We start from the raw sequence: 16031 nt of genomic DNA on the forward strand, positions 1-16031 counted from the left end.
TTCTGTTCCTCCTTAAAATAAGAAAACTAATCCTGAAAGCTGCTATTATATGGGAGATCAAAATAATTACCATATTTCACAGAGTGATTGTCAGGTTAGAGTTAACACAGATGCACAAATCAGGTCCCTGGGCAGCTGGTGGAAGCTGGCCCAAATCTCTCTCCTCTGTTCTCCTCCCAAGTATTTGATTCCTGAGCCAATCCTGTGAGCTGGCTCTAGGAATTAATTTATAATATATGGGGGTGATTTGGGATGAGAAAACAGTATTCTCAGAAGCTATGGGCTTTGAGTAAAGGTAAACTTGATGTGCTCTAGATGTCTAAATTATGGAAGACCTTTTACAAAGTTGAGAAACGATATGGGCTGTTCTTCCTTTCCATTCATTTCTGGCACACAAGAGAGCCCCAAGGCCCAGTGAGGATTATCCTACTTACAGAATGTTTTTGTTCATCCCAGAAGGATTACAGAACACTTCATGAAATGTCAGCTTGTTTCACACCTGCCAGTAATGGGAAATACGGATTACAGCCCTCTGTGCCAAGGTTTATCACTGCTTCCTTGAGAGAGGACAAGCTGGTCTGTGAATCCAGTTCATTCCCAAAGGACTCCCTTAGGAAAATGAGGTTGAATTTCAGATAATCTAACAGCCAGGCATTGCACTGAGTTGTTACTAGTCTCTCTCATTCTCTACTCTGCCTGTTTTAGAGTTTGGCTTGGCCTGACCTTTTCTACAGCAAATACTTGGTATATATGGACATGCAAGCAGAAGTTAACTTTCAAGGCAAAACATGGCATCACTGTGAGGTGGTTGCCCACAGTGTTTAGGATTTCCTGATTAGCTCATATGCATGTGTCATGGTTTAACCCCAGCCAGCAACTAAGCACTACACAGCCACTTACTCCCCACCATGACAGAATGGGGCAGAGGATCATGAGAAGGAGAAAACTCATGGGTTAAGATAAAGACAACTTAATAGGTAAAGAAAAAGCCATACACACAACCAGAGCAAAACAAAGAATCCATTCACCACTTTCCATGGTCAGGCAGTTCAGCCATCTCCAGCACAGCAGGGCTCCATCACACATAATTGTGACTTTGGAAGACCACCACCATCACTCCAAACATCCTCCCTCTGCCTCCTTCTTCCCCAGCTCTATATGCTGAGCATGATGTCCTACAGTCTGGGATATCCAGGGTCAGTTGGGGTCATCTCTCTTGATTATGGCTCTGTATGAGCACTGATCAGCAATAATGAAAACATCCCTGTGTTTCCACACAGCACTGTTTCCAGTTCAAATCCAGAATGTAGCTCATGCTAGCTGCTATAAAGAATATTAACTCTGCTCCAGCCAAAACCAGCATATTCTCCATCCCTTATTTCATAATATTTATATCATTCTCAGGTCCCACACTATCCAATACATTGTCACTAACCACCATTCCTAATCTTTGATACAATACACAGATATTATTCCCTTAGTCTATGAACCAACCCTGTGAAGTAACTGTAAAATGTCTAAACGTCCACAAAATGTCCATTGAGTTCATTTAGTCCATGACTTTGAGTCCATCGGGTCTCTTAGGACAGAAGCAGTGCTGCGTTGCTTGTTGTTACTGGGCATCAAAGCCGGCTCAGAGCACTCCTGCTCTTCCACTGCTACTTGTAAGGCTTGTTTTCCATTGGTTCAGGAGGTTCCTGCTGTAGTAATACCTATAACACACAATTCAAATCGTGAATTACAACAATTGAAAGGTATATCCATTGCAGTCTCTAGCCCTGCTCCCTTTGAGTCAGGTTATGAGGTTTAACATTGCAATGAACTTGTTCCCTGGAACTGGCATTGACTTATTTACAGACTGCAGTCTTTTAGGGGTGTTCCTGCTCCAAGCGGAGACTTGTCTACTAGCCGCAGGGGTATACCTGATGTGGCATAGACTTATCCACAGCCACAGTCACTCTGGGGTTCACCTGCTCACAATGTTGCCTTCTCCATGAGCCACAATGCCTTTAAGGGTAAACCTGTTTCAATCAGGCGTTACCCACAGCCACAGTCTCTTCAGAAACAAACCTGCTCTGACATGGCCTTAACCATGGCTGCAGTCCCTCCAGGGATTTACCTTCTCTGGCATGGGCTTATACATGGCCATAGATGCTTCAGGATGTCCTGCTCCCACATGGACTCATCCACAGGTCATAGTCCCTTCAATTCAAATTCACAGTGGAGTTCCAGCCTGTCCAATAAAGCTTTACAGAAACAGCCTTGTCATCTGCCAGCCCAGGCACTTTGCCATAGCTGTAATTAAAATGTTCCTGGGCACAGCAGAGTAAGATGATAAGCAAGACAGTGAGCAGCAAAAGCAAAAAGCAGCTTCTAACAACAATTAACCTCTAATATAAAGTGAGGCAAGCAAGTCCCATGGAGAGCACAGAAGCCTGTCACATTTGTCGTATTTAACATTTTCATACAGACCCATCCTACAGTATTTTTCCCAACACAATTGCAGAGATAGATGGCAGCATGAGGGATCAAGATATTCAATTACAGATCATCAAAAAATGATGCATACAGGTTACACTTCTCTTTCCTGGAATTTGAATAATCACCCAAATGGAATCTGGAATCATTTCAGTCAGAAAAGTAAAGAAGAATACCTTCAGAATAAAATCACATTTAATCTGCAGTGTTTCTTCAAAATCCAAATAATTGCAATACAGTTATGTTTGCAGAACATGGTCATCCATGGACCATGGAAGATGGTCTCCATGCACGGGGAAAATGTAGTTGATGAGAAATGTTGTGAGTGAGTTGAGGCAGAACTGATGACTTGAATCAAGGCTAGTGGCTGAAGTACAGATAAGAAGGAAGAAAATGCAAAACTCACTGAATGTGACATCCCAGTTAACTGCAAGGCAAATACCTTCTACCAGAAAATTAGCAAATTGGAAGAACTATACGTACCGGTTGTAGGTGACAACTATGTCTCATGGTAAATATAGTCAGTCAGGGGAAAAAGTGTTATTTGAAGGTATGCTCATGGTATGTTTTCCCCAGTTATGGTTTGGGTGTCACAGTACTGTAGACAGTATTTCCTGAAGAGCAGGAAGCTGCCCAGTGTTTATGTGATATGTTAAGTTCCTGACAACTGGCAAAAGGGTAATATCACCCACATTTTCAAGAAGGGGAAAATGGATGATCCAGGGAACTACAGACCAGTCAGTCTCGCCTCTGTGCCTAGCAAAATCCTGGAGCTGTGTGGTTCAGTTGATATGCTGGAGGGAAGGAATGCCATCCAGGGGGACCTTGACACACTTGTGAGGTGGGCTGATGCCAACCTGATGAAGTTTAACCATGACAAGTGCAAGGTCCTACACCTGGGTTGGAGCAATCCCAGGCACAGGGGCAGGTTGGGCAGAGAAGAGATTCAGAGCAGCCCTGCGGAGAAGGACTTGGAGGTGCTCGTCAATGAGAAAATGAACATGAGCCGACTTCAGTGTGTGCTCGCAGCCCAGAAAGCCAACCGTATCCTGGGCTGCATCAAAAGGAGTGTGACCAGCAGGTCAAAGGAGGTGATCCTGCCCCTCTACTCTGCTCTTGTGAGACCTCACCTGGAGTCTTGTGTGCAGTTCTGGTGTCCTCAACATAAGAAGGACATGGAACTGTTGGAAGAAGTCCAGAGGAGGGCCACGAGGATGATCAGGGGACTGGAGCACCTCCTATATGAAGACAGGCTGGGTGAGTTGTGGCTGTTCAGCCTGGAGAAGAGAAGGCTGCGTGGAGACCTCATAGCAGCCTTCCAGTATCTGAAGGGGGCCTATAGGGATGCTGGAGAGGGACTCTTCATTAGAGACTGTAGTGATAGGACAAGGGGTAATGGGTTAAGACTTACGCAGGGGAAGTTTAGATTGGATATAAGAAAGAAATTCTTTACTGTTAGGATGGTGAGGCACCACAATGGGTTGCCCAGGGAGGTTGTGAATGCTCTGTCCCTGGTGGTGTTCAAGGCTAGGTTGGACAGAACCTTGGGCGACATGGTTTAGTGTAAGGTGTTCCTGCCCATGGCAGGGGGGTTTGGAACTACATGACCTTAAGGTCCCTTCCAACTCTAACTATACTATGATTTTGTACTTTTAGAGTATCTAAAAGTATTCATACTTTTAGAGTATCTAATCTTATCCTTGGCTCCCCGTAAAGCTGTATTAACTGATAAAATTTCCCCCTGAACCTTTCTAAAGACTCTGTCATGCCATGTGCAGTTCACTGATCTACTGTGTTTTGCTGTTTTTCTTGGATTGTATGTGTTTCATCAGTGGTGGTCTTCCATCTTACATCAAGAAATGGGTTGTTCTTAGCTAAGAGCCTGCTTAAAGCTTGTAGCAGCACATGTTGCATGGAGAGCACACAACAGAACTGTTAGAAGGTGTTCTGCTTCACACTTGAGTGTTCACTGTTTCTCATCATGTTAGAGAACAAGGAGATCTGCTTCACAAGCAATAGCATCTAGTGGAGTGTGTCAGTAGTCAGCTATTAGCAAATGCACTTTTTAAAAGTAAAGGGAGAAATGCTGGTAAGAGACTGAGCATGAAGTATGTAATTTAGATGTCAGAATGTATCAACAATATCACTGCCAGACTTGATCACTTGATCAATTGTCATTGCATGTAAAATTCACCCACAGAATTTCTCCTCCAGGCAATTAGCAGCCTGCAGTAAATTCTGGGAGCATGTCCAACCACCCTTCTGGAATGAGACAATAAAAGGGCCTGGATGTCTGCCTTTGCAAAGCCAGGGACCTCTGGGGTTTTGCTGCTGAGCTAGAGCTGTGCAAGTCTGTTCTTCCCTCACTTTAGCAAAAGGAATGGAAATAAGTTGTTATCACTTCTCTGATTATACCACGGATCTTACTTTATGTAAGTTTATAAGATTTAGAATCATCTTTAATGAAAGTTTATAAGATTTAGAATCATCATGACCCCTTACTTACAAAGATTGCCAAAACAAAATTAAGAGGGTACAAAGCCAGCTCGTGTTTGACAAACAAAACTGTTCAGTCTCTGCAAAGATTCCCCCAGCTAACTTAACATGGGACATTTATTGTCCACTGGTCAGGAGCTGGCAGACCTGCTGTGTCCACTCTTAACAGCTCTTGAACAAGCACTTGCATCCTGCTTTAGCAGCATGACTAGATGACTTCTGAAGTCCTCTCTCAATTCCTGACCAATGGTTTATTTCTGCTGCTTAAATATGGGTTCATTTCCTCAGAAAGAAATAGTATACACACATTGTCAGTTATAAATCCCTGACCAAATTATCTCAGCTGCATATAGCACAGGAGGTACTGTAGATATTGTTGACTGTCAGCTTAGGCTGTGGTTATACAGGATGAATACCTTTCTGTCCTCATTTCTGAGTACTGTAGGTGCTCACAAAGTCAACCTATTGTTAGAGAGAGTCAGAGTTTAAAGCAGAAATAAAACCAAGATGTTAGCACTCCATTACTAAAACTGAAGCTGTATTGTTACAAAGGGAAATCTCTCAAGCATTTTTCTGTCTGTTGTTCTCACAGTGCCCTTCATGGCAGAATGAGACAAATAACTCACATGAAAGGTTTCATCCTGGAGGAAGCTGCACAGCAGCCATCCTTCTAAAGTATCTAAAAAAGGTATTTTTCATGTGTGCACAGATTTACTTATCACTCTTATGCATTTACGTATCTTTTATTCCACTGCTTAAAAATAAGTTCGCTTACTGTTGTACCATTTGCATAGTTATGCCATTGTTACTGTCAGAATGATCTTACAAGTATCTGCTGAAAGCATTCTTAAATGTAGACATGTTTCACTCTAACAAGTCAGTACATCAGTTTTTATTGCTTCCTGCAACAGTCAAAAAGAAAACCCTTTCCTCATCTGAGGCAAATCACCTTTTTTCCTTTATAACAACCAACACAGTTCCCAGACAAGTTTGACTTTTTGTTTGTTTGCTTGTTTTAACGCTGCTAAAATCATCAGAAATCTTCATATGATGAGAACTATATAACGCTTTATTATCTTCATGCAGCAAAAAGTAAGGAAAAAATGGTGAACATGTGTTATAGATGTTTGATGGAGTAAGGATGAACAAGAAGTAGTAAATTTTTGTGAGGCACAAGGAACTTATATTGTGCTCCAGTAATAAATGGATATGATTTTGTGCTGGCTTCTCTTCCTCAGCTGCTGAATTACTCCTATTAACAGAATACAACAAATGACACAAGTTACATAGCTGGCACTTCTTACTGCATTGCTTGAAGAAATGCATGCTCCATCTCCATCTCCGGAGATCTCACCAGATGTGGTTGTTAAACCAATCACACTGCCAGCAACTAAAGCAAGTGGCATGGTCTTCTGCAAGGCGAGGCTATCTACTACATGTTTGGTTTTGGCTGTTTTACAGGACTTGTAGCAAGCATGGTAATTAGCTGTGGAGGAAGCATGGTAATTAGTTGTGGAGTTTATGTCTTGTGACTGGGTAAACATTTAGATTTTCCTGATTTATATGATCACAGAATCACAGGCTGGTTTGTGTTGGAAGGGACCTTAAAGCTTATCCAGTTCCAACCCCCTGCAACCAGCAGGATACCTTCCACTAGACCAGGTTGCTCCAGGCCCCTTGCAACCTGGCCTTGACCACTGCCAGGAATGGGGCAGCTGCAGCATCTGTGGGCAACCTGTGTTACTGCCTCACCAAACTCACTATTAAAAATTTCTTCCGTATCTCAAATCTAAATCTACCCACTTTTAGTTTAAACCATTGCCTCTTGTCCTGCCACTACAGGCCTTGCTATAAGTCTCCATCTTTCATATAACCCACTTTTATACAGTCAAAGGCCACAACAAGGTCTCCGTGGAGCCTTCTGTTCTCTGGGTTGAACCAGCGAGCTCTCTCAGCCTGTCTCCAAAGCAGAGCTGCTCCAGCCCTCACAGCACCTCTGTGGCCTCCTCTGGACTCACTCCAACAGCTCCATGTCCCTCTTGTGTTGTTGCCTCGGAGCTGGAGGCAGGAGTACCAAGACAGAGAGTCTGCTACAGTCTCCAGGCTACATTAGAACTTCATTCTCAGAGTTTATTAACAACACTTAAAGATCTGACCAATGTAACCTGATTTGGAGATATGAGTTCCTTTCAAACTAACACTCATAAAACTCATCTGTTTGCATGTTTCCCCAGTTTTAATTCAATCAAAAAAAACCCCACCAAAAAGCTGCTGGAAAATTCCTGCTGACAAAATGGGGTAGCTTTCATCGTGTTGCATAGCTGTAGAGCCAAAAGAGGAAACTTTCCCAGCCCTAGGGAAGTGCATTGGTGCTGAGCGACTAAACGCCCGACACTTGTTGCTATCACATTTGTATTGCTTTCCTCAGACAGACAAAAAAAGAAGAAGTTTATCTTAAGCTTGTGAGATATACCAGTGAGAATTTAGCGTAAGTATATACTGAGCAGAAATGATTTGTCCATTCTTTGGTATACTAAGTGCTCTGCAAGTCTCATAAATAATTTTTAAAGCTACCTACTGTGTTAAAATATGCAGCGGGGGTCTGACTAGAATACTGTGATATACTGATATTGGGAATTCCATGTCTTACAACACATTCTCTTACCTGATTATCTTCCCACCTCCCTCCTAATTCCCATGAAATTACTGAATTTGTTTATTGTGTAGCACCCATAATGGAGTTTACAATATGTAGATTGTTACCAGAAAGGATGGCTGCATTTAAATTAACATTCAAAATACCTTGTGTACATGCAGGTTGTGATATGCTCATCTTTTCTGAGAACATTAAAACAGTGATCTTGACCATCTTATCTTGTTCACTCATTTTATTAGTGTTGGTTTTTTTTGTGGAAAACTACAGTATAATGTTAGTCTCTGTGAGATTACAGCTTGACTTTATTTCATTTCACAGCAATTTATTGCAGACCAGAATAAATTTAAAGTATAAAAACTGCCTGTCTCAGATGTAATATTGTGTCAGATAATATCATCTTAGTAAATATTGTTTTTCGTGGAAAAAAAAATAGAAAATAGTGGACATACATTATCCTGAGAAAACTCGTAGAGCAGGCATTCCCAGATCTGTGGACCTGGGGGATAAAAAATTGGAGATGTACTTCATATTTTTTTTTTTTTTTGGTAAATAGTGCCCTCTGCAGCATGCCTGCAATTTCTGCAAGTCCAATGCACTTTCTGGTTGACCCTTAATGCATCACAGGCAAGGGATTTTGTGACAAAAATATATAATTCCAGAGAACCTGCATAGCTCTAGTGTTGCTTTGCAGTGGATGCTGTAGATCTAAATGTTTCCCAGGCTTCAGTCAGCACCCAGAAAAGGATTTCTGGATTTGTGGGAAACATAGTGTTTGTGAGGAATGCAAAAGCTAGTCAGATACGAAGAAGTAAGCGTGCTCATTAAAACACTTATAACAACATAATTCGAAAAACTTTTCTATACAGTTCTTTCTAGCAGTAATACTGTGCATTTGTATGGTGTCTTTCAGCCAAGAGTTTCATTTAATAATTCCTGTGAGATTTGTATAGGACATGGTACACATTATTAACATCATCTGGAGTATAATTTTTTTTTTTTTAATTTTGGATTTAGTTTATTAAGGATTTTTAAAAACCTCAGTATATGGTGTAATGTTTATCTGTTTAATTTTAAAGACCTTTTAGTCATGACAGCAGTTTCTAGTTCAGATCTTTTCTCTTCTGAAGTTCTCCCTTTTCTGCTGTACATAATTTGTCTTACAATGCACTGCCTCTTATTCAAAGAGAACTTTTAACCTTTTATGGGACTTGATAGTGCCTGCCTGATTCTTAACAGAATAAGTTCAGCCAGAGAATAAAAGCATGCTGGGATAAGAAAAATAAGAGCTAGACAAACATCTGTCAGGAATCATTTAGGTATAACTGGGGCAGAATATTGACTAGGTGACCTCATGAGGGCATCTTTGTTTCCAGTCCCACTTATTATTATTCCATGAAAACCTTTGCTTGAGAAGACCTCTTTTTATACTGTGTCACTCTGCTACAACAAAGATCAACATGAGCGTCTGTACTGAAGATCTGTCATTATATGTACATGAAAAGGGATTACAAGTTGGTTACTTCACAGTCCTAGGATATGGACTTAATCTAAAAAGCAAAACAGATTGGAAGACATTGAACTGCATGCAGCAACCCTTAACTGCTTCCAGTCATTGGAATATGGCTTGGGCATTTATACATTCAGGTACCAACTCTAGTTAAGACATCAAATCTACAGGCTGACCTTCCACTATGTCTACTCTAGATATCCTTCTGCTACAACAGCAAGATTGGGAGTGCCTGGAGGTCACCTTTCCCCAGAATGCTTCTGTATATGTCATAGGAGGGGGGAGTTAAGTATTCAAACTTTTCTTGGTTTTGGCGGACATTTCACCCAATTCCCAACTTCTGATCATCACACCACTTTGGCATTCCCATGTTTGTTTCATGCACAGATAAGAAGTCTGTTAAGTCTGTGACCTTTTTGCAAGGATGTAGACAAGGAGTAGTGGTGGGTCTGCTGTGGAAGGAATCCTTACCTGGACACAGTCCTCCACAGCAGAAAAGCAAGAGATTTTTCTCTTCTGATTCAGCACAGGGAGGGAACAAGCACAGGGAGGGAACAAGCACAGGGAGGGAACTGAGCATTCATCAGACCTAAGAATTGTCCTCTGTGTAGGACATCAGCAGTAGCATAGCTCAAGTCTTAAGTTGGAGGGCAGATGTGGGGCAAGCTGTGGGCTTCTGTGGGAGCAGAGGCAGGAGATAAGGTGCTGACAAGGAGAAGCTGAGGTCAGTCATGCTCAGCACAGTGAGTTCATCTATATAGCAGCGTCTGCAAATTTGAGAAGAAGAGCAGACACTGACTGAGCCCTGCAACCTAAAACCAACACAGAACATTGTCAAGGACAAAGCTCTGAGCTCAAAACTGAGGAACTCTTGGTCCAGAGTTATGCAGGAGGCTCATGGCACAGAATACGCCCCAGACACAGCACCTGAAATTACTCTGGTGAAGAGCTTGGATGTGTTTCAGCCACATGCCACAGCTGCAGAGTGCTTGCCATGCTAGGTAGACAAGGGTCTTCTTAGGATCCTTCACAAGAGGGGACCTCAAATAAAAACAGGTAGAGAAAATGTGAATATTGTTTGATAATGCATAAGATCCAGAGAAGTATTAGTCCTTCCACAAGGAGTAATTACATACATCTACAAGATGGAGATTATAAGGATTGAGGAGAAATGTGGGAGGACAAAGTCACCAACTGTCTGTGAAAACTTGCCATGGGTGGCAATAGCAAGTGGATAATGGAGCCCTTCTCCCAGGAATGTCCCACACTGGAAGCGTCAGGAAAACCCCTGGTGGCCTCAACTGGCTATTGGGTACCCTTTTTCCTTTAAGTCACTGGTCTGGTCCTGTTATGACTCATCAAGAACAGCAGTGTCTTACCTAGGAATACATCTATAGACCATAAATATTTGTAACTTTTCCCTTTTTTTTATTAAATTCAGTAAAATAAGACATGCATGGCTCATGAATTGGTAGGTACACCAGGAGATTTGGTGTATCACCACCAAGAACTATTCTATAGCTATGGGATTTCTAACAGAGATAAGGTTTACAGCCTCTAAAAGGCTGACAAACAGTATTAATGGGTGTTTTGCGAACTGCCATGTTTTAAGCCCTGTCAGAAAGCCAGCCACACAGTTTCTCTCTTCCCCCCCACAACTCTTTCTTCCCTTCCAACCCCCCCCAGAGGGATGGGGAGGAGAATCGAAAGGGGAATTAAATTCGCACGGGTTGAGATAAGAACAGTTTAGAAACTAAGATATAACAGAAATCACTACTGCTGCCACCAATAATAATAATGATAAAGGAAATAACAAGGGAAGAAAATACAACACCTCAACACCCGCTGACCAGTAACTGGCCACACCCAGCACTGAACTAGCCCTTCCGGGTAACTGCCCCCAGTTTATATAGTGGGCATGACATGCTGTGGTATGGAATACTTCTTTGGCTAGTTTGGGTCAGGTGTCCTGTCTCTGCTTCCTCCCAGCTTCCCCTCCTCCCTGGCAGAGCCTGAGGCTGACAAAGTCCTTGGTCAGTCTAAACATCTGAGCAGTAACTAAAAACATCGGTGTTATCAGCGCTGTTCCTAGGCTGAAAGTCAAAAACACAGTGCTGCACCAGCTACTAAGAAGAAGAAAAAATGACTGCTATTGCTGAACCCAGGACAGTATCCAACCATTATTCCATACCATTCACGTCATGCTCAGATCCCACATTTTCAGTATACCATCACTTTTACATATATACATCCACATACACACACAGATAGAGAGAAAGAGATCATTCCTTAATGCATGGACCGATCCCTATAAACCTGCTGAGTCCGTTTGGCCAATGATGTTGCGTTCCATCTTTTGTAACAGTCTTTCAGGGCAGGAGAGGCTGTGTGCAGTGTTCACACTTGTGAATAACCTGGGAAATAGTGTCCATTGTTAAGTTCACCCCTCGATCATGAGTCCATCTGTATGTTGCATCTCTGCCCTGATGGCCTTAAGTGTCAAGGGCCCACCAGGCTCAAAGTAATTCGACCTCCCCTTCAGCAGTCTGCAACTTCTCACTGGGGATTCCATACAGCTGCCTTCCATCTGCAACGCTTCCAAAGCACTGGAGGGGCCCACTGGCCTAGATACTTGCTCATACTGTCCCACACACCCTGCAACTCATGACTGTCCAGCCATGGGGAAAATCTCCTGGTCCTCCTATATTGTAGTCTAACCCTAGACAAGACCCAAACCCGACTCTGCTTAAATTTCGAGATCACACAAAATGGTTGTGGGTAGAACACAGTCTGTATGTGTGCCAACATGCTGATCCCCATTACAATCAGTAGGCAGGTCCCAAAGTTACTCAAAGGCCATTCAAAACCTTCAGAACTCTCAGTTGATGCTGCTGTACTTGTCACTGGGGCTGGTGCAGCTGCTGTGCTTGCCGGCTCTCCCACCACCAGCTTCTCTTTTCCTGAGTCCAGATCTTCCTCCTCTGCCTTGGTGGGAAATGCTGCGTGGTCTCCTGCATCCTCCACTTGTTCTAGGTGCCCGAGGCTGGACCCAACTGAGGCTCCCGAAGGTGGTATCTTGCTTTCCACATCCTCCTGGGGCTCGGGCTCGTGGGGCTCGGTGGGAGGCTGCTGGGGGATGTTCTCGGCTGCCGCGGGGCTGGGCTTGGCATCGGGACTCTGCTTCTCCACAGCCTCCTCCCACTGCTCAGCAGCCCCGACCTCCTCCACCGGCAGCCGCTCCCTGCCAGGCTCCAGCCCCGCTCCCACCGCTGCTTGGTCCCCAGGGCTGCTCTCCCGGGCTGCTTCTGCTGCCACCAACTCCCACGACCACACCTCTTCGGCTCCCTGAGGCCTCACAAAGACGGAGGTGAGGATGAGGGCCAGGACAGCGAAGAGCAGCGGGATGGCCAGGTACAAGTCCACAGCCACGTCCATCCCACCCTGCTGCTGGAGCCCGCCCGTATTACAAGTAATTGCCATAGAGTACAGTGAGACAAGAACCTTAGTCCAAGGCCCACACCTGATAAACACTAACACAGCAAACACCGGCCGTACAGCTCTAAGTAAGGTACAACATTCTGAAACTGTGAGATCAAGAGAAACAACTTTGAGAGCCAATAAATCAGCATTGTGATAAGTGACTATTAATCCGGTCAGATCTGTCGTTATCTCAACCCTTTGTGCCCCATGTTGGGTGCCAAAACCAACTGTCGTGGTTTAAGCCCCTGTCAGCAAGCCAGCCACACAGTTTCTCTCTCCTCCCCTCTTTCTTCCCTTCCCCGCTCCCCCCCCCCCCCCCCCCCCCCCCATGGGGAGGAGAATTGAAAGAATGTAACTCCCACCGGTTGAGATAAGAGCAGTCCAGTAACTAGGGTACAACACAAATCACTGCTGCTACTACCAATAATAATAATGATAAAGGAAATAACAAGGGAAGAGAATACGATACCATCTGCCGAAACGAGCTCGACTGAGCAGAGAGAGTGCCCTTCCTGGTAACTCCTAGTTACATCCCGGCCATGACATGCTGTGGTATGGAATACCTCTTTGGTCAGTTTCGGTCAGGTGTCCTGTCTCTGCTTCCTCCCAGCTTCCCCTCCTTCCTGGCAGAGCCTGAGGCTTACAAAGTACTTGGTCAGTCTAAACATTTGAGCAGTAACTAAAAACATCGGTGTTATCAGCGCTGCTCCCAGGCTGAAAGTCAAAAACACAGTGCTGCACCAGCTACTAAGAAGGAGAAAAAATTACTGCTACTGCTAAACCCAGGACACCACCACAACTCAGTTACTAGCATTTTTTCTCATTGCAGCATGAAAGTGAAATATCATTTTGTTCCTACTCTTGAAAGACATACCTGGAAATATTGTTTGACTGTTACAGAGGTCACTGGAGGTAGGTAACTGCTAAAATAACGAGCAGTAATAGAACTGTAAGTCTGGCCTCCCTCACAGCTCTGGCCTGATATATTAATATACCTTATATAATGTACTAGTACAATATTCAGTCTCAAGGAATTGGAGATTGAGCATTTTCCCTTACTCTCTCTCCCGAATATTGGAAGTCCAAGTCAATATATAAGTTGCCATTTGTAATTATGTTAACTTTCAGGATTGGACATCATATTGTTTCAAAAACACTTGTGTTTTTGAGAATTTTTAAGCGATAAAGTTTATTCATTTTCTCTGAGATATTTTACAAATACGTTTACTCAGATAACCAAGTTGTATTTTCCCCAGCGCAATCATTCTAACTAGTCATCTTTGACCCTTATCCTCCCAATTCAGTCTGAATGTACTTGTAGTAAGCAATGCACTGAAAAAAAAGAAAGAAAAGCAAAAACAAGCAAAGAAAAAACAACAAAAAACCCCCAACAAGAAACAACACCACCACCCCCCCCAAAAAACAAACAAACAAAAAAAAACACCAAAACCTGCATGTTTTTACTGCACATAGAAGACATATAATAGTTGTCTCCCCCAGCAACATGTTCTACGTTCAGGACTACTCTATACGTCATACTGTGTGTTTGTTTTATAAAAGGTGGATTCATAGAAGAAAACATCTGCCTTTAACATATTTGTTGGAAAGCAAGTGTGATACAGTTCCCATCTGTTCACCATAACCTATATTTGCAGGACAAGCCTTGGGCTGGCTTTCTCCAAGGAAGACAGCATGAAGGCCAGGAAGGAACAGATAAAAACATGTAACTGAATCTGCTGTACAGGGTCACATCTGGTTGCAAGCCTCAAGAAGGTGGATTTCAACAACAGCACACTCTTGCCTGGAGTGTAAGATTCTGGTTGTAATACACCAACGATGCAGGTCCACAGACACCAAGTCAAGCTGATCGAACAAGAAACATGAAATAAAAGTCTGGAAGCAGATGCCAAACAAGCTACCAAGGGCAAAACGGACACTGAGACTGAAATCGGTACAGGCTATGGGAGTGAGGGAAAGACACAGCTGGTGCAGGAAAAGAAAAGAAAGCTCTAATAGAGAGGAGAAAAGGTTTCTCATTCCACAGCCAACACTAACCAGGACATGTCACTCATTAAGAGAGCTCTCCATTCCTCTTACTCCCATTCCACAGTAGCAAGTCATCTCTCTAGGCACAGAGGATTACCCCTGAGGCCCACAAGTGTTCTGGGAGGAAGATACCACCACCAAGACCTACACATGAGCTTGTGGTTGTCAGGACAGCAAGCACAGGTCAAGAGTGCTGCAGAGAGAGCAGGCACCACCATGGTGATTCAAAATTCAGGGTCTCTGCATAGTGCTGCTATGCCAAAGTGCTGCAGGCAGGCTTCTGGGACCTCCATTAGTTACACAAGACTCCTTAAAATTGTTTGGACCAGATATGTGAAACTAGGCAAAATCCTAGGACTCACAGGATGCAAAGTTACCAGAAATCCAAATTATCCATGATTCTTTTTTTTTTTAATATTTTTAGAGATAGAGGAGAAAATTTTCTTTCAGCCTTTGGTTTTAATCAATCTAGAATGTTCTTAAGAAAAGGAGCAAGAAACAAAAAAAACCCTAAATGTTAACCTCAGTGTTTACCTTGTAGCATATTTGACATCAGGCCTTTTTTTTTTTTCCTGAGAAATAAATTATTTTTTGCATTTAATGCCCGAGAAGTAGTAGATTCACTGAACCCTTTCAGTTCATGCAAATCTGGAAATACTTCGCAAGCCCAAGTTACCATCCCTCCCAGATTGGTTCCTTGCTGCCTGTAATTCATGGCAGCTAACAAAAAAAAATTAAGAAAGCACACTTATTTCATACATATTTTTTCCCAGTGAGCCCAAGGAACCTGTCGTGGTTTAAACCCAGTCAGGTAACTTGTTCACTCACTCCCAGTGAGTGGTGCCGAGCTGACAACAATCAAGGTCCGTGTTCGTCCCCCCCCTCCCTGCACCGGGGCTCTCCCCTTCCCCGCTCCCGGAGGAACGGGGAGGAGGATCGAGAGAGTGCAACTCCTACGGGTTGAGACAAGAACAGTCCAGCAACAAATCACCACCGCTACTATCAGCTAAAACAATGATAAGGGAAAATAACAAGGGAAGAGAATACGATACCACCGGCCAAGAAAACGAGTTCCACCCGGAAGCTCCTGTCCTTCCGGGTAACTCCCAGTTACCCCCCACCCCGGGCATGACGTGCTGTGGTATGGAATACCTCTTTGGTCAGTTTGGGTCAGGTGTCCTGTCTCTGCTTCCTCCCAGCTTCCCCTCCTCCCTGGCAGAGCATGAGGCTCACAAAGTCCTTGGCCAAACCAAAACATCATTGTTATCAGCTCTGTTCCCGAGCCGAAAGTCAAAACACTGCACTGCACCAGCTACCAAGGAGGAGAAACATGACTGCTACTGCTGAACCCAGGACAGAACCCTATAA

The 16031-nt window shown here is 43.5% G+C and overlaps 1 protein-coding gene across 1 annotated transcript; it reads right to left on the reverse strand.

The window, feature by feature from the left end:
* Positions 1-1658: 1658 nt before the first annotated feature.
* Positions 1659-12572, reverse strand: LOC130596564 (eukaryotic translation initiation factor 3 subunit B-like). The gene is made up of 2 exons (XM_057404319.1): positions 12027-12572; positions 1659-1712 (listed from the first exon to the last, which is right to left on the reverse strand). Exons 1-2 carry the CDS (start codon positions 12570-12572, stop codon positions 1659-1661), a joined length of 600 nt encoding a protein of 199 aa, XP_057260302.1.
* Between the last annotated feature and the right edge of the window lie 3459 nt (positions 12573-16031).

This window comes from Pezoporus wallicus, unplaced genomic scaffold, assembly GCF_028554395.1.
Source record: "Pezoporus wallicus isolate ANWC-B61680 ecotype Strahan unplaced genomic scaffold, APGP_CSIRO_Pwel_v1 contig_4322, whole genome shotgun sequence".
In the NCBI taxonomy this organism is placed as follows: Eukaryota; Metazoa; Chordata; class Aves; order Psittaciformes; family Psittacidae; genus Pezoporus; species Pezoporus wallicus.

What these genes read in the sequence shown, in the direction of transcription:
- LOC130596564 (XM_057404319.1), bottom strand. Translation starts at nt 12,572, where the DNA reads ATGGACGTGGCTGTGGACTTGTACCTGGCCATCCCGCTGCTCTTCGCT. An exon ending in CCCCAGTGACAAGTACAGCA is followed by an intron (nt 1,713 to 12,026) that starts GCATCAACTGAG and finishes TGTGTGTTATAG; the next exon opens with GTATTACTACAGCAGGAACC.